Consider the following 26,487-nt stretch of genomic DNA (forward strand, 5'->3'; position numbering starts at 1 on the left):
ATTCATGAGTAGTAACAGAAGGACAAGAGTTCTGGTAATGAACGAAGCAGAACATGTTTTCCATGTCTAAACAAATTCAACAAACAAGTTTCTCAAACAGCATTGTTTTCCAACACCAGAACTAAGTGAACAAAAAGTGAATGTGAAAACACATGTATTGCAGCAAGTCAGAGTGAGCATATCTGAAAAGATTAACAACCTAACTGCAATCCTTCATAAAAGTAACTCCTGCCCCTTCTTCCAAACAAACCCATACTAATAAAGGAGACAAAATACAATCTCTTAAAAACCTTCTTTTGCTACATCTGAAAAAGTACAGGTCAGTTAATCTGAAATGATGAAACAAGAAATTGCCCCATGTTCTTTCAGTGGCATTCCTCACCTGTGTATCACTCATATATTAACTTTTTATAAATAGAAAGAAAATATTTTTTGTATATAACATAACACAAGTTGTTCAATTGGACAGGATTATTAAGGTCAAAAGAAACTCCAAAGTATAAGATACCCATGAGATACAGATATAGACAAACCTTCATGGTTTGTCAGTACAAGAGACACGAAGTAGTTATCTTTAAGAGACACGAACTGTTATCTTTAAAGCACCACAAGACATTAGAGCAAATAGAGGATGATTACATATTAAGCAGTCTACATGCAACTAATAAATATACCCACTATTCATCCATAAGAGTTTAGGTGGACATTGGCATGAAAGGATGTGTTTGATTGCAGAGGAAAGGCTACAGTTTGGCTTAACAGAAGCCTTCTGTACTTTTTTGACTGCTAGTTTTGCATTTTATAGAATGGTTAATAAGCATACATATAAATAAATCTAAAAAAATGTATGTAGTATGTTTCAACACCCAGTATGTACTCAAAGCATTATGTTCCAGATTACACAGAAACAGAGCAGGGCTCTGTCTTACATTCATTTGTGCGTGAAGTGAATCATAGAATAGTTAAGGATGGAAAGGACCTTAAGATCATTTAGTTCCAACCCCCACTGCCATGGGCAGACACACTTCACACTAAACCATGTCATCCAAGGCTCTGTCCAACCTGGCCTTGAACACTGCCAGGGATGGAGCATTCACAGCTTCCTTGGGCAACCCATTCCAGTGCCTCACCACCCTAACAGTAAAGAACTTCTTATATCCAATCTAAACTTCTCCTGTTTACATTTGAACCCATTACCCCTTGTCCTATCACTACAATCCCTAACAAAGAGTCCATCCCCAGCATCCTTGTAGGCCCCCTTCAGATACTGGAAGGCTGCTATGAGGTCTCCACGCAGCCTTCTCTTCTCCAGGCTGAACAGCCCCAACTTTCTCAGCCTATCTTCACATGGGAGGTGCTCCAGTCCCCTGATCATCCTCGTGGCCCTCCTCTGGACTTGTTCCAACAGTTCCATGTCCTTTTTATGTTGAGGACACCAGAACTGCACTCAGACTCCAAGTTGGGAGTCTGTGTAGAGGGGCAGGATCGCCTCCTTCAACCTGCTGGTCATGCTTCTTTTACGATAGAATCATAGAATAGTTAGGGTTGGAAAGGACCTTAAGATCATCTAGTTCCAACCCCTTGCAAAGGGCAGGGACACCTCCCACTAAGCTATGCCACCCAAGGCTCTGTCCAACCTGGCCTTGAACACCACCAGGGACGGAGCATTCACAACTTCCCTGGGTAGCCCATTCCAGTGCCTCACCACCCTCACAGTAAAGAATTTCTTCCTTATATCCAATCTAAACTTCCCCTGTTTAAGTTTTAACCCGTTACCCCTTGTGCTGTCACTACAGTCCCTAGTGAAGCCCAGGATACAGTTGGCTTTCTGGGCTGCGAGCACACACTGAAGCCGGCTCATGTTCATTTTCTCATCGACCAACACCCCCAAGTCCTTCTCTGCAGGGCTGCTCTGAATCTCTTCTCTGCCCAACCTGTAGCTGTGCCTGGGATTGCTCCAACGCAGCTGTAGGACCTTGCTCTTGGCTTAGTTGAACTTCGTAAGGGTGACATCAGCCCACCTCACAAGTGTGTCGAGGTCCCTCTGGATGGCATCCCTTCCCACCAGTGTATCAACCGAACCACACAGCTTGGTGTCATCGGCAAACTTGCTGAGGGCGCACTCAATCCCACTGTCCATGTCACTGCCAAAGATGTTGAACAAGACCGGTCCCAACACCGATCCCTGAGGGACACCACTCGTTACTGGTCTCCAGCCGGTCATTGAGCCATTGACCACAACTCTTTGCGTGCAGCCATCCAGCCAGTTCTTTATCCACCGAGTGGTCCACCCATCAAATTGATGTCTCTCCAATTCAGAGACAAGGACAGTGTTGAACGCTTTGCATAAGTCCAGGTAGATGACATCAACTGCTCTACCCCTGTCCATCAGTTCTGTAAAACCCATCATAGAAGGCCACCAAATTGGTCAGGCAGGATTTCCCCTTAGTGAAGCCATGCCAACAACCACCTCATTGTTTTTCATGTGCCTTACCATGCTTTCAGTGCATCCAGTCTCATTACTAGTGAAGCAAGGACACTAGAAAAGCCTAACAAAAGTCCTGCTAACAATATATATATATATAAAAAAAAAGGTAAAAAAATTCAGATTAAAACAACATGTAGCCCATTTAGAGATACTGTAAACCCTTCTGCTTCATGCCAAAGGAGATGGCACAGACTGGATGAAAAAAAAATGCCAGAAACACTGAGTAGTACCAGCTGTTAGGCAAGAACGCATTTTATAGTGTACTGAATTTTCATCCATCCCCAGAAAATAAGGGAAAGGCAGACTCAGTAAAGTATTTCAGGATTCTGTATTTTACTGAATTTTATAGATCTCCAGGAGACTTCAGAAAAATTCTACTTTTAAATATACTGATAATTAGATGATTGACAAGAGACCAAAAATTGGTCACAAAAGAGGTTCAGAGAATCACTGTTATTGAAAAACTGTGGAGGCTCAGGGAAAGTCTTCATAACATGTTTATTCAGTAGTATGTCTTTCCGAAGGAGTGATTCGAAACACAGCAAAGCAAAGCTTTGCCTGAAAAATATACAAGCAACTTCTCTGTGATGTGAAATGGTAGAAATGGACTGAGGCAGAAACAGGTCATAAGCCTTTGGAAAACTTGTTATAAAAGTAATTGTGCAAGCACTATCTAGAAAACCATTGTGTTCTTGCACATTGCAAAACATGGTCCTTTGAGGCATGTCCAGTAATCAAGTTCAAGAGCATGAATTCATAATAAATAAATCAAAGACTTACATGAAGAGGAGTGTGAAGTAAATACTAGCTGCACGCTAACTTGACTCTAAAATTCTGGAAGGTTCAAACAAGGTAACACAAAGTAGCCCAACTGCACATTAGCATAAAAAAACCATTATCTTACGGTTGGCAAAGATAAAGAACCATGTCACCTCTGTACAGGATGTGGAATTGTGAACTGGAACTGCTGCATACAGTTGGATTTCCTAGAAGGGACAGAATGCCATAGGCCCCAGTACAACAGGAGACTGGCAAAAATTAAGCTAATCCAAAATACCTATCTAAGTATAGAAAAGTGTCCTGGCACAATCTTTGTGAAATCTGAAATCAATACAGGAAACAAAGAACAAGCGAGCATCAATCCTCAATCCCTCCTACATTTTTGTATATGAAAAGTGCCTTTGGATCAATGGTGACAATTACTTTTCTTTTTTTACTTTTTTTTCTTTTTCTTCCCCAGAGCAGACAGACATAAATTCTCCTGCCTTTTCTCCCCATTTTCCCGTCTTCCTCCTCCACCCCAATCTGTGTATATGACATAGTGTAAACAAATAATAAGGACAGGACCATACTTCTAGCCCTTTTGTCATCTGTTCCAGGAGTTTGTCTGTGCAACTTTTTAACAACTGGGCTAGTTTGCAGGTGTTTAGATTGGTCAGTATTCTGTTACTCGCATTACAGTGCCTGTTTGGACTGTGGTGTGAGGGTTGATTTTTTTTTGTCCTTTTAACCACAAAGATGCAACTGTGTCAGCTGCATCTTTGTCCAGCCAGTGACTCAATCTTCTGATAACCTTTCCATGTATGATGCACGATGATGCCAAGAGCCTAGGGCCATGGAATAAAGCTGAGGAAATTCTGACTCATGCACTTTTAAATAAAAATCAAAGGTGCAACACTTTGAGACAACCTGTCCTGTATGACACATCACCCTCCCAATTCTGTTTAGCAGAAGCGTACCTATTTGTCTTGCAATACAGAGATCTGCAAGACAAATTTCCATATACGATAATGGAATCATGCCATTCTCAGTCTGCTGCAGACAGACCTGACCCCCAAAGTTTGCAGTGTTTGGTTTTAACATGAAAGCTAGAGTAAGACTCTACCAAAATCAAGGTGCAATCCACAATCCTTTCCTCAGAGTCACCTAAAGCACAAACATAAAAACAAACATAGTGGAGCAAAGCTCACTACCAATCTGTTGAGACACTGATGGTATAGGCGGACTGATTAAATTCTTTTGGAAACAAGCCAAAACAATAACAAGAAAAAAAAATAAACCAACACATTCATATGGAAGAAAATAGAAAAATTAAGTTCTTGAAGTACTCATCACTGTTTTAAATTCTTATCCTTACAAAAACATTATCCAAACTGCCACTGATTCCAACAGGTGCGTAGGCTGGCCAATACTGACTCGACTTTGGTAAGCTTACCCAACTTTGGTGACAAAACACGTGGTTGAAATCAGCATCTCTGACCAGCAACAAGAATACATGGGCCATTTCAGCTGCTGCTCTGCAAAACTGACAGATAAAACTTACCAGCATGAGCCTTGAGTATATGTGTTTTCAGGCGGCTATTGTAAGACGACTTGAATGGGCACAATTTGCAACGGAACGGTTTATGGTGTCCATGATGGGTCTGCATATGACGATCCAGACTTGAAAAGAGAAACACAGAAAAGAGGAAACACAAAACAGTAAATAATTTCAACTATTCCTTCTGATGCAAAGCAAAACACTTAACAACAATAATAAATTAAATAAGAGGCAGACCAGAGTCAACTATAATTTCTCATACTCTCTCTTAAAATTCAATAGGTCTGCTTACAGAATAAAGTAGAATCTAATCTGAGGAAAAGGAGCAGAGCTGACACCAATTCTGTTATGCATAAAACAAACCACTTAAATAAACTTCTAGCACAAGATTAGTATAAATTAAATTGTACTTGATCCAGACTCAAAGGACCAGCTGAAGAAACAAGAAACAGTCAAGAACAGTAAAAATGTCATTACAGAAATCTTCTCCTGGCAAGCATTTTTATAAAAATAGATCCCCTTTTGTCCTGTTGATGGAGGGGAAGAGTATTTTTGACCAGCTTTAGTGAGGAAGCCTTCTTTGGGTTACAGCAGCAAAAGCAGATTAGAGATCATGCTCTGGGGAGGGTGCCAACAGGCTGCAGTTGATGAATTCCAGAATTAAAAGGCAGCAGAGTTTCAAGAAGTAACAGTGTGGGAGATTCTGCATGAATCTCAACAAGAGATGGAGAGGTGGTAGAGACCAGCCTCTACTTTCTTCAGGGAAAAATGGAAGCTACCAACAGCCTGAATACTGGGGGATGATCAGAACCTGCACTCTCTCCATAGTTTCTTGTCACAGCTCAGCAAAGTTTGGAAGGGAAAAAGGGATGTTTTTCACATTTTCTAACAGAAGATCAAATTCATTCTGAGAGCTCTGCTGTTCCTACTCTATGGCTGACAGCCATGAATTCAGAGACTCCAGGTGGCAGGCAGGTAGCTGTAAACATTTCCAGTAGAGCCTCTTCTTCGAGATCTAGTATTAGCTTGAGCAATCTTGTACATGGTGATGGAACAAAAGCAGGAGAGATACAGCACAGTGGAGGAGTGGCAGTTTGCCAAAACAACCCCCTACCTGACACCTTAATTCCAGATACATTTCATGCATATTTCCTTTTATTTGCCCTAAATTGTCCTGTTCGTTTTTTTACTGAATATCAACACGTAGATCAAGTGGCAATTGTTCCAGCCCTCTCATACTACAAAAGATAGTCATGGGATCTTTAGTCCCACACTGACAAGAGCTTGAGCCAGAAAATACTTGCTTATGAGAGCTAACACTGAAGTCTGTGTATTTAAAGATCCGATGACAGAAAAATAATAAGAAATTATTTTGTAGCTCCTCACAGGGGCACTTTATACAAATACAATTTAATAGAAACCCGGGATGGAGTCTGTGGCAAGGTCAGATGTACAGCTTTTTAGGATATACGAGTTAAAAGGCCTCCTAAATAAGTAAGACATTGAACATTTGTAGTGAATACTTCATAGAACAAAACCTATTTTAAATAGCTGAAAAAGCGTGAGCTTACTTAAGAATTAAAGCAGACTGCAAAGATGTATATAATACTTATCAAGCTATTCTAAATATATACCTTAAGGTATTCTACACAATAACAATTAAAACTATATTCACATCCACATACTTGGCCAGAAAAATTCGTCAAAGGCAGGTTTTAAAGTCTTGGTCAGATGTGGGAGAACATTGAGCTACTTAAACATTTTGTTTCGTTTCTTTCACAGACTTTACTTCCCAGAAGAGTAATTCCATCAGACACAAATACAAAATATGAAGCAGACAACTTCAACAACAGTGACAACACCTATTATCAAGTGAGGTGATACCTCTAGAGTTCCTCCCTGCAATCCACCACTTTCTGACTTACCCATCCTTCTACCTGCAGGATACGACTTTAATCACTTCCTAAGTAGGAAATAGAGTGACTAGGGACCAAACTTAATGGCAAGTCTGATTTTGGAAGCATTTACTAGGCAAGTAGAAGGTTTGTAAGCTATGTGAGGTAGGGACATCCTCAACTGTCAAACTTGCCAAAAGGTGGGATACTCCCAGTAGTGTCAATCCTTCTTCCAGTCCCTTTCTTAGTGTTGGCTGCTTAACCCCATCGTCCTTTTCAACAAGGCTGACCAAGCTGTGGCATCAATTTGCAATGATGCTACAAAAACCATCAGGAATCTCACTTCTTAATACAAGGAGTAAAAAAATGCTTTTTACCATGCTTTCTCTCCCACATGCCTTTGACTACAATCCAGTGACATCTTCACCCAATTTACGAGTGCTACTGACAGTGCTATGAATGCCTACATCAAACGAGCACCTGGATCTCTCTTTTGTTAAAACAGTAAATAAGATGTTCTCTCCCCACAAAATCAGAAAAAACAATATATCTGTGAGTCAGTCCAAGATGCTAACAGAAAGTATCCCACAAACTCCATTTTTGGGGTATGCCATGCATATGATTATGATTTAAATAATTTTTAAAACTACCAAGCTTAAGGCAAAGCCAGTCTTGAGGCAACAAACCACAAAAAACATGACCATTCATGATGACTGAGTATTTTCCATGTGCTATATCAGACAAGAAAACAGGCTTAGGGAGTCATTAGTATACCACACTGCTGTGAACTTGAAATATTTGTAGATTGAAATTGCACATCATAATTAGGAGATTTTTGTAAAAAATCTGATTTTCAGGTAAGTTTATGGCAGTTACTTAATATTACAAATGAAAACTCAATCATCAAAGAGTTAAAGTAATTATAAACAAGGTAGTTATGTGCAGCAGAAGTTCCTTAAACATGAAAAATTAACAAGAAAAATACTTTCCTCTTCTTCGTAAAAACTTGTTAAGTCTCATACATTTGACAAGGTTGCATAAGTGGTGGGCTTCACTGTTTGCCTACTGAAAGGGGTCTTACTCTTTTGCTTGCATGCTTTTACCCTACACGCAAAAAAACAAAACAAAACAAAACAAAAAAACGAAACAATGGCTTAAATAAATTCAAGAAGATACAAAGATGCAACCTTTTATAAACAGCCACTCATAACGGCCAAAGATTTTGCAGCATGGAAAATACCTAAATGCTGAGAAAAGTGCTGCTCAAGATCAAGTTGACTGCTCTCTTCTTCAGTGTCAACCTGCAAAACAGCAGTGCTAGTTTGTACTTCTTTTGAAAACAAAATTAAAACAACTTACTTGTGCCTGAAAGCAGAGACAAAGGAGCAATACTGGCAGCTGTACTTGTCTTCCCGGGTAAACATGGCCAGAGCCAAGTGACTCCTCTCGTGAGATCGCAGACCCTGCATAGACATCAAAACCCGGTCACACTGGCTGCAGTGGTAGCCCCCAGGCCTGGTTTCATCTTCCAAGGATGCTCCAAATTCAGCTTCTGTAAATTCCATAATGCCAGGGTCTTTGGTTCCCTCAAAACCCTCCATCAAAGCTGTGTTTGAAGAATCTTCAGCTTCCTGCTAAAAAACACATACCCCCCCAAAGGCATCAATTCTTTCTCCCTTCTTCCCCTTGGTCTTTTCCCATGTGTTCATTATAATGCCTAGGTTTCCCACTGCAGTATTTTTCTAAATATATCCCTACACAAACTCCACACCAATGGCTTTCTGGAAAAAAAAAGGTTTACTTTTGGGAGGGAAAAATGTTATTATATCTACTATATACACACATGCAGATGTAAACAAAAAAGTCTCACTCGATCAAATTTGAGTCAGATAATGAAAAAATACAAGAAACTGAATCAACTTTCAATAGTCCTGATACAAACCTTCTAAACTTGAACAGATAAACATCAGTAAGGTATAGAGCAAGTTAATTTTAGTTTATTTTGCTCTAGCTTACAGTGTAGCTACTCTGCAGACTAATACTGTAATTTACAGTAGACTTTGTCCATCAGTGTCAAACAATAAAAAAGTCAGTACTCTAAGACCCTAGCTTCTCTTCAAAAATAAAAAGCAAACAGAACAAGTCTGTTTTTTACTGGTTTCCCTAACTTTCCTTCCCTTCTCTATCTGAGCATACATTTTTGCAGCAACTTTAACAGCCTACAAGAGTATTTCCATCATATTCTTTTAGTCATGGATTTTGGCTTCTGTTCCCTCCTGCAAAACTATTTACTCAAAAGAATGCATTGACCCTATGTAAACTTCACTTGAGACGCAAGGAGAAGAGTAAATCATCTGTTAGGAGGGAAGTGTCTGAATCTGTCAGTAGTACTGGGTAAAGTAAAGAAAGGTCAGTGATAGGGCAATGGAAGGTTTCTCAGGTAGGAGAAGTAAGGCCATGAAGGACTTGGCTTCCTCACAACAAGCAGACGCTGTTGCCAAAGAAGCACTTTTAGTCAGGCAGCAGGAGTCTTTGCCAAGAGCCCACTGCAGAATGAAGAGGAACATACAGCTAGTTCTGACAGCCTTGTTGCACTTTCAGTACCCCTGCCAATATCCTGGAAACAAGGCTGTGGAGAATGGCATGTCCCTGAGACGTCCTAGAAGTCATCCCCTTCCAAAGGGAGAAAAGACCACCACATGTACACCAGATCACCTGAACAGGCCCACTGGCTCAGCTGACCACTGAATGTTTTGTTTGGAGCCAGTGTGCAAATTTCATGTGGAAAGGTGTACCATAAGCAACTCCACACATTTCCATACACACACTTCCCACACTTCCAAAAGTTGCCCAGAATAGATGAAAGAGAGAAAGCCTCCTGCTCATAAACCAAGTCTTTCGGTCATCAACGACATCAACTCCTTTGTGGCTGAGAAGAAATGAGAATTAAATAGTCTTCATTCCCCTGGATCAAGAATGGAAAAAAGTTAAAACATCTTTAAATAAACCAAATGCACTTCAGAAACTTAGTGTTGAATTAAAACATCATGCTGAACTGGAATACCCAGTTCAAAACCCATTTAACTTCACAAGAGCTCTTCACAGGTTTTCAAACAAGCCCTTTATTTTAACAGTGCGGGAAGTTGCAGTCACCTTCAGTCACCTTTTTACAATTCTTACCTTTACCGTAGCTGACACAGAAGAGACATTCCCATACTGGACATGCTTGCGGAGGTGATTACAGATAGCTCGAAGTGTTGGATGGACTTCCACACAAAATTTGCATTTGTAGCCAACCACCTTCCTCTCCTTCAGTTTTGAAACCTCTTCCAAGTGTCCAAAAGCCTGTTTGAGGACACACGCGTAAGTCACTGAAGCATGCTTTGCTACCTCATTTTTAGGAACACAGGCCAGGTTTTACATCTGAAGGGAAATTACACTTTATGTACATATGTCCTGTTTTGCAGAACTGCAAAGGTTAATTTTTGTTGACATCTTTAAATGCCTCCAAAATAAACACACAAGACACCTGTGCAGTTTCTGCCTAACAGTGGTCCCCTAGAAGACCGTTCACTTAGATCCAAAACTGCTCTTCCATGACACCACAACTTCCCCAACAGCTCTGCAGAGCTTTTCTACAGCAAGTATATTTCAGACTGAAGCACAAGTGGGTAAGCAGGCAAGAAAAAGAGCACAATTTGGTCCTCTGCTTATGAAGCACCTGCCCAAATCTTCAGTCACCAGTCAGGTTCATATCATGTTAATACTGAGTGCTTAATCAGAGAAACTACTGACAAAGAGAGAAGATTGAGAAGGCAACTGGTATTTTTCAGAGGCATGCTGAAGAGAGGAATGCCACATTTTGCAAAGAATTTGCAACAAAGTACAGAGCAGCCTTCCCACAAAAGAACAAGTTAACTGTCTGATACAGATGGCCTTCCAGAAGGCTGGGAGGAAGGAAAGAAGGTAAAGAAAATACTGAAGGAAGCAGCAGGAAGGAGCAGGGCAGAACCTAAGGAAATGAAGAGGATGGATGAGGAAATTAAAGCAGAATGTGTAATTGACTTATGGAGCTCACTGGCACGCTGAGTCATTCATCAGCCTGTGGTTATACGGCTGTCAAAAAGAACATGCAAGTGGGCAGTAGTGGGCTCCCTGGCAGAGAGTTGAGAGCAGGGAAAGAGACCAGACACGCAGATCCTTACCCTTTCTTGTTTGAAATCTGCAAAAGCACCATCTGCATATTTCTGCTTGCTCAAAAGCTGCTTCCTCCTCTCCTGACGTTTGGCACGCTTCTGGAATTCCTCATTGTGACCATTCAAGTGTGCGGTCAGCTCTGCCGTGCTATGCAACTTCATATCACAGTGCTTGCACTGGTAGACAGGGCTCTGGGAGCGAGTGCCGCTTCCCAGTATGGTAAAGTCCCTCTTCAAATCCTTGCTGTGGTGGTCGGTGTAATGCATGCACAGCAACTCTGCTGTGCTGAAGGACAGCTTGAAACATTTTATGCACCTGAAGGGAAGCCACTCAATCTCCTGAGCCTCAGTCTCCACCTCAGGCTTTTCAAAGTCACTCCTCTCCTCAACTGGGGTTGGCTTTTCATGCTCATCAGCATAGACAGCAGTGAAGTAACCCCCCAGCTTGCTTGCATGCTGCTTCTTAGGGAAGACACCAGGGTGACGCTTCATGTAGTGGGACACAATACCTTTTTTGCTGAAGGACTGGAAGGAGCAAAGTGAGCATTTCTTCTTCTCTACAGCCCTCCTCAGCTCCTCACTTAACTGAGGAGTGTCATCCTTGGGAGGAGACGGAATTATCACTTTATTGGGTTTGTCGCTAACTGTCCTGGAGGCTGCTAAGCAGTGAGTGTAGTAAGCATCAATGTCATGCCTTTTCTGGTAGTGTGCCGCAAGCCCTTTGCGGATAGGGTTGGTGTACGAACATAAGGCACATTTGAAGAGGTTGTTTTTGCCCTCTGGCTGTGCCCGGACATTGTTATGTTTAATGCGGTAGTGCCTAGCTATCCCCTTTCTGGTAGAACAGAAGTATTTGCAGAGCTGACACCGGAAAACTGTGTGAGACACCAAATGAGAACTGGAGAAATGAGGTCCTGACATAGATACTTCTCCAAGATCCTCAGCAGCAATTTCTGGCGAGGCCTTGATTTCAGTCACCAAGTCTGGCTCCACTGAGGCAGACACCTTTGGTGGTGACTGGGCAAAAACATCAAACTCAGGCTGATTGTGGTATTTCTCATAGTGAATTTTCAGCTTCTCAAGTGTTCCATGGGTGTAAGGGCAGAGTTTGCACCGATAAGCACCATAGCCTTGCTTGAAAATCCTACTTGTCTCTTCCACATCATTCTGAGCAATATCAGTTGACTGCTCCACATCATGCACGAAGTCTTCAGCAGTGACCTTTATTGATGGATGTCGTTTCTGGTAGTGTGTGAGAACACCATGAATACGTGTATTGATGTATGGGCAATGTCTGCATTTATATACAGCCCCTGGGTTAATGTCTATATCCTGAGCAAAGTCCGCAGCTTTCACTTTCATGCCAGGATGCTTTTTGCCATAATGTGTCAGGAGGCCATGCAAGTTGTTGTACTCAGACTGGCAAACTGTACACTGATAAGGAGTGGAGGAGATGGCAGGGTTTGCAGAAGCCAGCTGGACAGCTTTTTCCTGGGAAAGGCTGGGATCCTCTGCACACTCTGCATCCTGATCCATTTGTGATGTTGTTATCTGGTCTTCAGCATCCATCCTGACCCCGCCTTCGTCAGGCTGTGGGATGCATTTCTCAGCAGCATCTTTCTCCTTAATGATATCCAACAACACAGATTCATCTCCATTCATGGCCCAAGGGTGAAATGCTTGGTAGTGATTAGTAATATCCCAAATGGAAGATGCTTCAAAAATGCAGTCTCTGCATTTATAGGTCTTTATCTCTGTTGGCATCACTAGAGCAGGAGGCGAAGGATCAGGACCTGCCCAGAGTTTAGTTGCCATATACGTATAGTCAACATAATGCTCGGGATGTCTCCTTTGGTAATGCACAAGTAAACCACTTGGCTCTGTGTGTGAATAAATGCACCATTCACAGTGATAACCAGCTTCTATCAAACCATCCAAAAATGCCCATCTCAGAATGGATGTGACTGTGGCCTTCAGAGTCGGGTGGTCTTTCTTAATATGCTTCCTCAGTGCATAGAAGTAAGGTGTTGTGTAGCTACACTGCCTGCATTTGAGGGCTCTCAGCTTTGATTTGTCCCTTTCGGTGCTGGAGGTGTGAGCAGGCATGCTGCCAGGCGATTTCTTCTGGCTGCGATCACAAAGGCTTCTTATGGTGGCTGTATGCTGCCTAATCACGTCTGCGTTAGCTTTGAAGTCACGGTGCTTCTTTTGGTAATGAATGAGCACGCCTTTCACTGTCCGATTTCCATAATCACAGTGTTGGCAGAAGAACATTTCATTCTCAGGAGGATTCACAGAGGTCTCAGTTCCACCCCGGCTCAACTGCTGCATTGACATTGGTGGCCTCTGAATACCAGGTGGCAATTCACCAGCCCTCATCATGGCTGCAGTGGGGGGTGCCTGTCTGATATATTTGGCAGTGACCTTTATCTCTGGGTGCCTTTTCTGGTAGTGGACAAGCACTCCTACAACTGAACGGTTGCTGTATGAACAGTGTTTGCAATAGTAGAGTTCCGTAGAGAGGTCTGGTGGTGGAGAACCCAAGTTGGACAATTTTGGGGAAATGGGTGTTCCCAACTCAAAAGACATCTGAGCCAGGGCAGAGCCCCTCTCAACAGAGACTACACGCATAGTCTTCTGAATTCTGAAATATGATGCTTTTTCTTCGGGGTGCTTTTTCTGGTAATGCACCAGAACTGAATGCATGTTAGGGCTTGCAAATGAGCACACGTCACAGTCATAAACAACCACGCTATTGACTGAAAGTTCCTTCTGGTTTTCACATTCAGGACTAAAACTCTTGGCGGCACTTTTGTTAAAACCAGCTGGCACACCAGCCCCGCGAGCCACGGGGGTGGAAGTTGCCATAGTTTTTGGAGCAGAATTCAAGATCTCTCTCAGTGTTTGAGACTCTGTGTTCAGCCCCTCTTGCTGCTCAACAACATAGCTTGAAAATATCATTGCATTGTTAATTTTCACTGTGGGATGCATTCTTTGGTAATGTGGCATCAGGCTTCTAACATTGGGGCTTGTATAAGAGCAGAAGCGGCACCGGTAGATCAGATCAGAATGATCAAAGTTCAGTACATTCATAGCTTCAGGATGATGTTCTCCATAATGCTGCTGTAGGTCTTCAAAATTTGTGTAGTCAATGTAGCACTCAAGACACCGGTATACTGCGCTGTGATCATTGGGATCCAGAATATACCTAAAGCTGAATTTAATATAGGGATGCATTCGCTGGTAGTGGGTGCTAACACTCCTGGCAGATTTGTTGCTGAAATCACAGTGTTTACAATAGTAAAGTCTGCCAGAGTCATTAAACTCTGAATTTTCATTGTTCTGATCGGCACCATATATGTTCGACTGGCTCCCCAGAACAGAGGCATTAGGGCTCTGATGGTCCTTCATGCTGACAGAAGAGTAATAGTCTTCCTCATCTTCAGATAAAGTGAGCTCAATCTCCGCTCCATTGGTGGAATTGTAGTCATGTTGCATGGTTCTAAAGTTTGTTTCCTTCTGGGAATCATTAGCCTCTCTGCCCCACATTTGTTGGGGTGCATAAGTACTGGAAACATCTATCATTGGTTCTGTTTGTTCTTCTTCTCTGTCTAACTCTACTTCTATCTCCACCTCATTGTCCTCCTCCTCTTCCTCATCATCCTCTACATTAATCACAGCATCTTCTTGCTGTTTGTTTTGGCTGATTTTGCTCTGCAGGTTGCTCGCTATTTCATCGATTCTAGTTCTCTTTTTCACTGGTGAGAGATCTAAAGGGAAGTCATTTGACACTTTCCGGGGGGCTTTCGCCACAAAGTTATTTTTAGATGAGAGACCAAGGATGGAGGTCTGGCTCTTCTTCACTGTGCTGGCAGAGGGGTGAGCATCTGCCTCACTTTCTTGTGGCGTGTTTGATGGCGGCCCATCATATTTTGGCAAGTTGTCACAGAATGAATGCTTGTGTTGCTGATGAACTCTGAGGCCTTTCAAAGTCGTGGTGGAATAGTTGCACATTGTGCACTTGTATGGATGTTGTGAATGGGGCTGGGGTGACTGCTGTTGTTGCTGTTGCTGCTGTGGCTGCACCGGTTCCATCATCCCGGCTGACTTCCTTCCATTTATATTTCCACTCTCATAAGACACTGTGCTGTCATTCAAAGAAGAGGCGATGCTTTCAGTCTGAGAGTTCATAGTGTCCCAGTCTGATGTTGTTCCTGTGTGACACTGCTTGTGGGCACCAAGCTTTAATGAACTCTTGCAGGTGAAAGGGCATTCATCGCACTTGTACACAGCTGTCTTACCAGACAGGTGGATGTTTTCAATGTGACGGGATATGCTGCGACGGTGCATCGTCAGGAAAGGGCAAAAAGGACACTGGAACCTGTTCATATACCTTCTAAAGGGAATCCCCTTTGTTTCCAATAGTTTATTGCCATCAGATCCCATCAGCTGCTCTGCAGACATTCCTGAGGTCTGGTGATCCATGGAGTTCAAGCCATTCTCGCTGTCCATTTCATTTAGTTCTTCATCTGAGCTGGAGTCATTTAGCATACTGCTTGTTTCCAGGTCAGCAGAAGAATTTGTCATATCAGCAATTCCATAGCGGGATCTGTCAGATAAATTAACCATGCCCGAGTTGTGAGGTGACTTAGGCTTCATTTGAGGGTAAGACACAGAAGAAAACTTAGAAGATGTAGAAGAGTTGGGCCTGATAAGGGAATTGCCCATAGAGCTCCTGAAGTTTGAGACATTAGCATTCGACATCTCACGTCCTGTTGTATTCATGGACATATAATTAGAGTTTGGGGAGGCATTCTGGGCACTCTTACTCTGTACATCAGGTGCACTGGTTCCATCTTGTTGCTGCCTCAGGCTTGACAGTATTTTTACCATGCTACGGTGTTTCTTCATCATGTGGTCACACCAGCGTTCCCTTCGAGGTGTCTGGTAGCTGCACCATTCACAGCAAAAGTTGCCCCTAGACTTTGTCAGGGGCTTAACCATGGATTCCAAAATGCTCCGTTCCACCACTTCTGCAGGCAGCTCCTTGCAGGGTTCCTGCACTGGCACAGAAGCAGATGTTGATTCAGACACAGCAGCGGCAGCAGCAGGAGGAGTTGAAGTCTCTTTCAGGTTGTTTTTGTGATACATTTTCTGGTGTTTAATAATCCTTGCGCGCCTAGGTGACTTGTAGGTACAGAACTGGCAACTGAAAACTTTACCAAACCCTTCATGCATCATGATGCTGTAATTTAGGGAACTAGCCGTTGGTGGGCCCGCTGAGCTTCCCCCAGCCTGCGCTCCATGAACCTTGCGTGTGTGCTCTATGAGGAGATTTTTGGAACGGAAGTAACGCACACAGAACTTGCACTGGAAAAACTTGTTGGTTGGTTTAGGATTTGGAGCCACATGCTGACCATAATAAGCCTGGCTCTGGCCATAGTAACTTCCAGTCCCCATCTGACTTGCTGCATTTTGCCCTAAAATGAGAATTAAGGTATGTATGTTAATAAAGTAAACCAAGTAAAAAGGTTTCTTCTCCACCCCCCCGTATGCATAAGAATGCAACCACATCCTCAATAGATGATAATTACACTAGCATTCCCTCACTTACTTACGGTGAGATCTACATATCTGGCAATGATCATAAAAATTCCTATTATGCATAATTTGTACATATACATGACTGAGGTATACAGTTTGACATAGATAATTTCCAAAATAATCTTCTTGAGGAAAAAATAAACCCAGTACACTAATGAACTTGAAAATTTTGAGGTGGTTCACAGTAACGAAGAACAACCCAAAAATATGATAACAGAAAGCAGCATTAAGAACTACATGAAAAGCAGCTGGGAAATAAAACCATCCTCCATGCTTGCATTTATAGAAAAAGCCACAGTCAGAACCAATATGGCTCTGAAGCTAGACATCTGCTTTGCTGATACAGCAATAAAGATAACATGAGTTTTTCAAACTAAACTAAGACATACTTAAGTAAGACACATGTAAAATAGGGAGTTAGAGTTGAGATCTTAAGAGTTGATGTCAGTCTTTGAGTTGAGACTTACCTGCTATTTCATCTGCGATTGCAAATTCATCCTTTACAGAAGAAAATTCAACCTCAGTCTGGTTGCTAGCATTCATGGAACCAGACCTTGGCTGGCTAGGACTTTCCTCAGAGACATCAGTTGGCTGCAGAAAGGCAGTGTGAACATCCTGAATGTGTGCTTTTAGGTCTTCATAAGATGGAGCTCGAAAATCGCAGCCATCACACTGCAGCACCTCCATGGTTCAGGGATGACCTTTTACATTAGAAAATCCTGCAAGAAAAACAGGGAAAGAAGAAGGAGATATATTCTACACCAACGCCATTACAACAAATCCTGAAAATAGGTATATCAAACCTATGATGACTCTGTCATTTCCAGAGATTCTGCAAATACTGTGGTATAAAACTCAACTTTTACTTACCATATTAAGAGACATACATTCAGATTCACATGAAGTCCTACCAAGGTAGCTCACAAGTTGCTGACTCAACTCTGGAATCAGCCTTCTGACAAGTGACTGTTGATTTAATAGTCTTTGCCTTCTTGGCTTTTCCATTCCAGAGAATATGGCTGTTGTTCAGAATTTTGTGTCATTTAAGACCATAACCCATACACTACAGAAAGAGCCCATTACTCCCAGCCATGCACTGAAATTTACAACCTTATGAAACCAACCCAACCTTCCTGGAAGTTGACAAGTCCTGCCTGGTTTACTACCATAGACCAACAGCCTTTACAAGAAGAAACCTGCCTTTCTTCTCAACATCCCATCAGTCCTGATGTTGCTGGAAAACCTAGACTTAGCTGTAGGGTCAGACGCAGCTACACGAGCCCAGGGTAGAATGCTTTGCTCTGCCCTACTTTCCCCAAGCTTTGTAGGGGTGCTTCTATTCATTGTTAAAATGTTTACAGTTTCATTTTATTCTGGGGAAATGACCTTAGCAGTCTGGGGGACAGAGAGTGCTGGAGGGAGAAAAGGACAGCAATGAGAACAGGAATGATCAAAAAGTACAATGAAAACAGGAGTTATAAAGACTCAGGAGACATCATGACTTCTTTGATTTATCCCACAGCCTTGCATACCTTGAAAAACAAAGCAACATAAGATATGGTAAGATGAAGTGTGGTGGTTCAGCTTGTGACCAATGTGTGTTTATGCACTGCCATGAAGAAGAGAAGAAACAAAGCATAAGCAAGACAAAAGACTTTGACACTCCTGCACTGTGCAGTATTTAGGCATGGGAGCAAAATACAAGATTACTTCTTTAAGCTTCCATGTGCTGTGCTGGGAAAGGATGACAAACTGAACATTCAGATGTTCAAGACAAAAGGGCAGCCTAAAACACACACACAAAAAAATCCATGTGTTTATTGTACGTGGTGTATGAAGCTACTTCCACAGCGAGGAGAATGCTCCAAAACACTAGGGCACTGAAGCGAGACAGGATAATACATCAGGATTTTATATGAAAGAATGCTTCTTCAGATAGCCTGCTAAAATAAACTTCTAGCAGGTCAAATTCTGGACAGCTTGAGCACAGAGGCTCTCCACATACTTACCTACATTACTTTGCAGGCTGCACTGCGTCCTTTCTCTCCCCCCACGCCCTCCCACCACCAATCAAGAAAACGAACGCTGCAGAAGCTTCTTTTCAGCTAACAAAGTTACAATAATCGAGATACTCCAGCTTTTATGTGCAAGCACCAGACCAAATTGTGTGGAAGAGGTTGCTATCTGCTCTGGATCAAATTACAGCAGTGAGTGAAGCCCCACCCCACGTCTCCTTTAGCACAGTCCATTAGACCTGAAAACAAATTTTTCCATGGAGCAGACGACTCCTGCATTTAGAGCACTTCACAGAAAAGCAGATCATCCAGTTTTCACTACCCATCCCCCAAGCTTAGTCCTTTCATCTCAGCCAAACAAGCCACAGCTCTGCTGAATGTGTTTATCACACTTTCAAGAGATATGAGCCCCTGCGTCACTGAAGCTTTAAGACTCACTAAGCTGCCCTAGTCCTCTGAGCTTTGGGAGCAGCCATTTTAGCTCAGACAACTCCTGCACTCCGAGGCTCAGAGCTTCTTGCCTGTGCACAACATGGCCTCACTCATCTCAGCTTCATCTCAAGCACACCAGCCTTTTCTTTCTTTTTCCCCCTCTTTTTTCTTCTCCTCCTCCTCCATGGGTGATGTTTGAAAAATCAGCATCCCTAGAACACATCTCCCCTTCTCCTGCATGACTTGTCCCCCAAATTGCGTTCCCCTGCACAGCCCAAGAAGCACCTTCTTTCCCTGAGCACATCGCCTGCAACCATCTCCTCGGGTTGGCTCCCCTGTCCCATGGATGACAAATGTGATGGTTTGTTCCAGAAACACAGCATTACAGCATCAAGACACTGGTCCAAGCTGTCCTACAGACAAGAGGCAACACACAGCTGAGCCTCCCAGAAGGCGGGGAGGGGGGAGAGGCAGGCGGGAGGCCCCCCCGCCTGCCCTGTCCCTGGAGAGCCCTCCTGCTTGGCGCAGAAGACACACCACCCCACTCCCCTGCCAGATTCCAAAGTCTAATGACCTTTGTTAATCACCAGCCAGCCTGCCTGCATCAGCAAACCCTGCCAGCAGACACACCCTTCGCACAAAGGCTGTAGCTATGCCTTTTAAGAGACGTTCTCTGAAAGCTCCATTGTGTGGAAGAGAGGAAAAACAACACACACACACAAATCTGCTCTTCCCCCCTTACACTCCACCCCATCCCCCCGGAAAACTTCAGACCCTTTAGAAACACCACCGCAAAATGCTTTCAGCCCTGTCCCTTTCGGAAACTTCAGGCCAGCTTACAAAGTAGAAAACCAGGAGGGAGAGCAAACCTGAGGTTCTGAACGAAGATAATCCTGGCAGCTTCAAGAGCTAAAAACCACCACCATCACCATCTCCAGCAGTCATGGTACACTGATGCTTGGAGAAGGTATCTCAAAGATGCTGGACGCCGTCTAGACAACGTTAAACCAACGTTAAACCTTCTGCTACAAATCAGAAGCAAGAGTTGAAAGATCATTAATAGCTGCTGATTGCAAAAACTGATGGAGAATTTCTAGTGGGTTCCAGCTTGAATCTCAGCAGGGTCTATATCACAAAGGCAGCAGTAAGCCAGAGAAGAGGTTAATCTTACTGCAGCTATGAGGAACAAACATCAGGTACAGCTGAATGGACTTCAAATTAGATGTTTTCACCATGCATTACACTGGAAACAGGAGGAAGCATTCTGTAAAGAATTCTGCTTCACCATTTCCACATTTTTCTTTAAAATTTAGGCACTGCACAAAGGCGGAGAAAAGCAAACTGCTATTTTGAGCTTAAATATATCTATATGTATATATAGATAAAAACTAGTACAAACAAGAAACAAATAAATAAAAGTCCCCACCAACCAACCACACAAAACTCCTGAAACACAAGGTATGTCTTCCTTCTTTTTGGTCTGCACGGTACACAAAACAAGAGAGACCCACCTACCCACCAGGAAAGAGCATTTTGAGTGCAGATGTTAACACACTGGCAAGAAACACACCCCAAGCAAAGCAGACAATTTGCATGTTTCCGTCATGACCAGCTAAGACAGCACATTCCATAATCCTTCAAACATCACAATAAGAAAATTTAGAGGAGAATGGAGGTGGAGTGGGAGAGTTACCAAATCCACCAACTCAACAGCAGAACAGGAAGTTTGGGGGAAAATAAAGGAAAAAAACCCAAACCAAACCAACCAAACAAAAAAAACCAAACACCATGAAATGAATCCATAAATCCCACAAGCTCTTTAACAATCTCTTGAGACCACATTGCCTACAGATAATGTGGCTTCTGTAACACCCTTACTAATGGGATGCTAACCTCACCAGATTATTAAAATGCCATTGTCTGACTAATTTGCATTTACAACCTCCTCTTAAAAGATATGGTTTTCATGTTTAATATGGATGTATTCTTGTTTTTCTCTGAGCAGAAAGCTTCCAAAATGCTGGGTAAAAGAGATTCTCAAAGCCACAGTTTTAAAGACCCAAGGTGAAGTCTAAAATTGTATTTGACATCCTCTTCTACACTCATAAATGCATGAGAACATCAGATACACAGTCGCATTAGATTTCTAGGTTTTTAAAAATCTAAAACAAAAGATAATTATGCTTGTTGAACAACAGTCATTACAGGACTTGGCAGCAGTCAAAGCAGTACAAATCATTATGTTTAAGTTTGGTTTTAAAGCTTCAAAATACACAATTAATTGTGAAGCCCAAGGCACTGACCTCAAAATTGAGCTTCTGTGGTTTGACTACCCATCCGTTATACTTCGAGATGGAGTCAGCAGAGCTTCTAGGAGTTAAGGATATGCACATGCACAACCACAACTGAAAAGGTCAGTCAGACCACACACACTATGTGAACTTCCAGCTTAGTATGAGTAACATTGTAAAACAAAGAAATCCCTACCTCCGAAAGCCCCTGGTCACATGATCAGAGGCATTCTCACCCCAGCCTCATACACACAAGCCGCGCACACAGCTTTCATTTTACTCTGTGCCAAGGTGGAGCTGAAAGAAGTTTCTTCACCAGAAGAGTTATCAAACACTAGAACAGGCTGCCTGGGGAAGCGGCTGAGTCACCATACCTGGAGGCATTTAAAAGATGAGGTGTAAGTATGGCAGTTAGGCACATGGCTAGCGGTGGACTTGGCAGTAGTTAGGTTTATGGTTGGACTCAATGATCTTAAAGGTCTTTTCCAACAGAAATGATTCTGTGATTCCGTGACTCTGTAATATTACACACCCCATCACACCAACAGGAACACTGCCAAGGCTCTTTCAAGCTGGACTAAGTCCCCCTGGAGATGCAGCATGTGTCAGGCTCCTGAGGGCACCTACAGCCTCTCTCTTCCTGAACGGCCTTCCCGGGGCTCCCTAACAGCCCGGGACACCATTTCACTCCTTGGCACCATCAGACCCCACCCAGCACTGCCAGCCTGACCAAGGCTGTGCTGTGCCAGATTCATGGCCTGGATGGTGCCCAGGGAGGCTCCCAATGCCTGGGGCTGAAGCTGTCCCTGGGCCTGCTCTGCTTTCTGCTGAGGCTGTGGGATGGTCCCAGGCTGGCAGGCCCTTACGTCCCTCTTCATGGGGAGCCTGGCCAGCTCCCACATAGCATATTGGGTCAAAGCAGATCAGCATGAACAAAATGTCTTAGCAGAGGTTAGCTGGCATCGTGCACCACAGTCATCTTTTTCCTTCAAAGCATGCAGGAAGCTTCATTATGGGTCTAGTCTCCCCAGTACCCTTTCCTTGCTGTTGGGAGATCAAGCTACCAGAAATAAACTACCAAACACTACCGCAATGTGATTCACAAGCAACTCATTACAGACACGTGAAGTTTTCAAAATTCCCATGAGTAACACCACAGGCATTTTTTCCTGCCAGAGAAACCTCGGGTTTACAGGACACCAGTGCCTACAGCTGCAGTGAGAACCTTCCCAGACATGCCGTGTGGGCTCCCGACCAGGTTCAGCTCACATATGACAGAGCTGCTGGAAGCTCCTCTCACAACAGGGAGAACAAGGGCTAAACAAGTAAAATAATGAGTAAAATCATGGGAACATTGCACAGATTTGTACATTTTGAGAAACTTGAAACCTGATGGCTATTCTAACTGGAGGAAGCCAGCCTCATCTTTCATTAATGAAAAAAAAGCTTAATTAATGAGGAATTCAAAGAGTAAGTTCAACTCTCAACTACAGTCAGGCAGATCTACGCAACTCTGGGTCTTTTCCAAAGACCAAATTCCAGTCAAGCTACTGGGAGTCTTGGTCCTTTGAAGGCTGTCTTTGGAGTTACTTCTCCAAGGTGGTATCAAAACACACTAAAATGAAATACCATCTCTTTTTTCACTTCTTATTTTAAATTCATAGAACTGGATTTTGATAGAGCTCCATGGGTTGGGTGGCAACTGTCCACCTCAATATACTTACTTTGTGGTTTGTATTTTCATGGAAAGGACTTGTAGTAAAATGTTATCACCAGTAACAGCTTTTATTATCAAAATGTCCATATTAATGTCCAGTTTTGGGTCATTTATTACATTTTGATACTCAACAGTTACCCCCATGCTGGTACCTGTGATACTGTCACCCATTTCTTCCAGTAAATATTTCTGTTAACCTACCTGGAAATATGCATTACAGTATTTATTTTCAGGAAAGAATGTGTATTAGAAATGTTTTACAGCTCAACAGTAAAAACAATTATCTAAATAGAGCAGAGACAGACACATTTTTTTCCTAAAATGTACTTTTCCAGCCATCTGAAAGGCAGTATGAACCTGAAGTGGGCTCCAGGTCTGATTCCACAAAAGGAGGTCTTCCTAGTACACATTCATTGTACATTAGATTCCAAACTTTCCAGAAATCTTCCAGTCACAGAAAACGGGACAACCCAAATTTCTTGATCCCTGTACAGTTACTATTTACTTATATTCCTGAATACATGCATTCATTTAACATACCTGATACCATACTATGTATCACTGTAAAGTACCGCATAGCTAGCAAAATCTTCTACATTTTAAAGGCAATATAAACCACATTACTCTTAAAGCTTGTGGAAGAGAGACTACAAAAGGCACAGGTAGGTTTTTCAGTTCAAGAGGAGAATAAGGATTCACAGAACCTCTGGTTATTTTTCTATTGGGGAACTTAATACAAAAACACGTAAGTGACCTGAAATGAGTCCAAATGATGAATACTGCTATTGGCTCAATTGGTTCTCCAACACTATGACTTTTCAAAAAATGGAAAAAAAAAACCCCAAACAATAAAACTGCAACAAACACACAACTCCCCCACCTCCCCAAAAAAATCCAACCAACCAACCAAAACAAATCAAATCAAACAAAACAAAACCAAACCACCACCACCGCCCAAAATAACAAACAAAAAGACAACAAACATGGGTACTTAACATGAATGCATGTTAGCCACCTCACTGTAAGACCCTAGCAGAAAAAAACACAGATTTTACAAGGAAGTATGAAAGAAAGGAGGTTCACAGATAAGAGCATAATGTCATATTCTTAGAGCTACCTTGAGGAAAAGACTGCATTCCCCAGCCTCAAGCAAGCTATAATAGTTGTCTCACTGCGGAAAACACAAACTTACTAGCAAGAAAAAAGCCCAAGGCAGAATACTTGATCTTACACCCAAGTGTTATTTGCAAGGAAATCAAATCAAATCAACAAAGACAATTCAGATATAAGTAACCAAACTACAAAGAGCATTAGGCTGGGGCTTTACTGATTCAAGCGACTGAAATGTTGACCTCTCTTTTTTCCAGTTCTCACAAATTATGTCGTTTCTGCTTTCTTTGGGGTTCTGGTGTCTTAAAAAAAAAAAAAAAAAAAAAAAAAGAAAAAAGAAAGAAAATACATGAAGAGGTTATCCAAATGCCTGAAGGATACTTTCAAACTACAAACTTCTAAAATAAAACCAAATTGGGGGGGGAGGGGGGGGGGAGCATCACAACTTAATTAGAACACAAATTGAGAGTGTCATACAAAGTATGATTCTGACATTTTTTTGTCTTTCATTCCAGAGGGTTAGCTGTGAGGCATTACATGGTACAAAGCATGGACAACTGAGTCTTAGAATAAAGAACTTCACCTATGAGAAGGCTCTCGAATATTAAATACTCTTGCTGTAAGCAAGACTAGGATGGGTTTTTCTGATCTTCTGAATTACTTTCTGGGCAAGTTATTAATCCCTAAAGGAATCAAAAAGACGCTAAATATGTGTGAGAATCTAAACAAGTAAATGGTCAGCATAGGACTTTTTCCCATATTAAGTATGTCAGGTATTTAATGCACAAAAGTAGTTGTGGAGGTGCAAATGCAGACATACAGACAATTTTGTCAAGTTTTCCTGTAGTTCACCAGACTCAATGAACAGAATACTGCCTCGGCCATGTGTAAGAAGATGCAACACTAATTCTACTACAAAGGCGGGAATTTTGATCAGGTCTGCCCCCATTTTTTTAGAATAAACTTAATTTCCTTTCCTACCAGAAGGTGAAGAGGAAGAAAATACACATTAAAAGCATTAAATCATTTTTCAAGTCAAAACACCTTCACATAAAGTATGCCTAAATCCTCCCAGGATTTCAGAGGAAGATGTTATAGCATAGGGCAAAACTCTAGAGTAGAAACGTCATCTCCTTCTTGGTTCCCGTACTACGTAGTCACATGAAATGTGCAAGTTATTCACCTCACTGACACTACTCAACCTCTCAACACCCTTTGGAAAAGACATACATGCTCAAGAGGCAAGTGGGCTGATCCAACCTACGAAAACAGATACCAGAGCCAAGCAACTTCACTTTTGTACCCTGCTCCTTAGTGCTCCCTATATGGCATAATGCAACTGAAAGCAGTGGGACTGAGGTTTCTAATTTCCAGCCAAAAGCGTTACATTAATTACTCAAGAAGTCCAGTTTCCGTGAGTTAAGTGCACTGCCCTGTGGACGTGGACATGGGAGAGGAAGATGTCAGTAGGTGGTGCTGAAGAGCACGACTGCACTCTGCCTGGGTGCTCCAGAAACAACCCAATTCCTTATCATGCATTGAAATAACGTCTTCTGGAGGGTATTTACACAAAGGATGCATTACCAGCCTCACCCTGGAAGGAGCAGGGGGAGGAGCAGGCTCCTCAGCCTGGCATAATTCCAGAAAAGATCTCTTTCTTGCCAAGAAAAGGTCAGAGCTGTTATAAAGGGGGTCCTTCCAGTAGTGAATTGGGTATGACAAGCTCAGCTACATACCCTGCTAGACCATGAACTGAAGTGGGAAAGAGCAAAGCTGTGACTGAAGACAGGAAAGGTTATGTCCTGATGGCCATCTGCCCTTAAAACAGACAGTGCCTTTAGATAATCTTACCTTCAGAAGTAATCAACTCAGAAGTACATGATCCATTCCATTCCATGGTCACTTGCAGTGATGTAGCTGGCGAATTGTAAAGACGCTTTAGAGAAGACCAATGTTAGTTTGCACTAACATTAGTTAGTTAGTAGCACTGTGGTTTTGCAGAGGCTAAATACAGCTTATAAACTGGTGACAGCCAAACCGCTGGGACCCATAAACAGCTGAAATATTCTAGGGACCACAGAATCTTGATTTTAAGAGATCCGAGATTATACCAGTCAACACAGCTGGTTTAAAACACAAGCAGGGACTCCTAGTGTAGTAGCAGAGGTGGAAATCAAGTCACTAGCACTCAAAAACCACAAATATCAAGCCCCCAGTTTGGTAGACATTCAAGATTCTCCAAGTAAGAGACATTCAGTGGGTGTCTGAGAACCAAAGAAATGTTGTGTGGATCAGATCCAAGTGAGCCAAAGCCAATTGCCTGCCTCTCACACCATAAGAGCTCAGCTTTATAAGGACCCTAGGGATGATGCAGCTCTCTTCTGCAGCCCATCCTGACATCTTACATGCTCCAGAGCTA

The 26,487-nt window shown here is 42.5% G+C and overlaps 1 protein-coding gene across 2 annotated transcripts in view; it reads right to left on the reverse strand.

The window, feature by feature from the left end:
* The window catches only part of ZNF462 (zinc finger protein 462), a gene marked incomplete at its 5' end in the record, with an annotated part of 52,767 nt that extends 35,553 nt beyond the window's left edge, over positions 1-17,214 (reverse strand). Inside the window, 5 exons of one of the 2 annotated variants that reach the window (XM_080637380.1) lie at positions 4,812-4,930; positions 8,063-8,337; positions 9,884-10,048; positions 10,909-16,379; positions 16,971-17,214. In XM_080637380.1, coding sequence (XP_080493506.1) covers positions 4,812-4,930; positions 8,063-8,337; positions 9,884-10,048; positions 10,909-16,379; positions 16,971-17,190 — 6,250 coding nt within the window. The remainder of the gene's footprint in view (positions 1-4,811; positions 4,931-8,062; positions 8,338-9,883; positions 10,049-10,908; positions 16,380-16,970) is intronic. The other variant, XM_080637379.1, reaches the window with a different exon arrangement.
* Positions 17,215-26,487: the final 9,273 nt, after the last annotated feature.

This window comes from Psittacula echo (assembly GCF_963264785.1).
Source record: "Psittacula echo genome assembly, chromosome: Z".
NCBI classification, from domain to species: Eukaryota; Metazoa; Chordata; class Aves; order Psittaciformes; family Psittacidae; genus Psittacula; species Psittacula echo.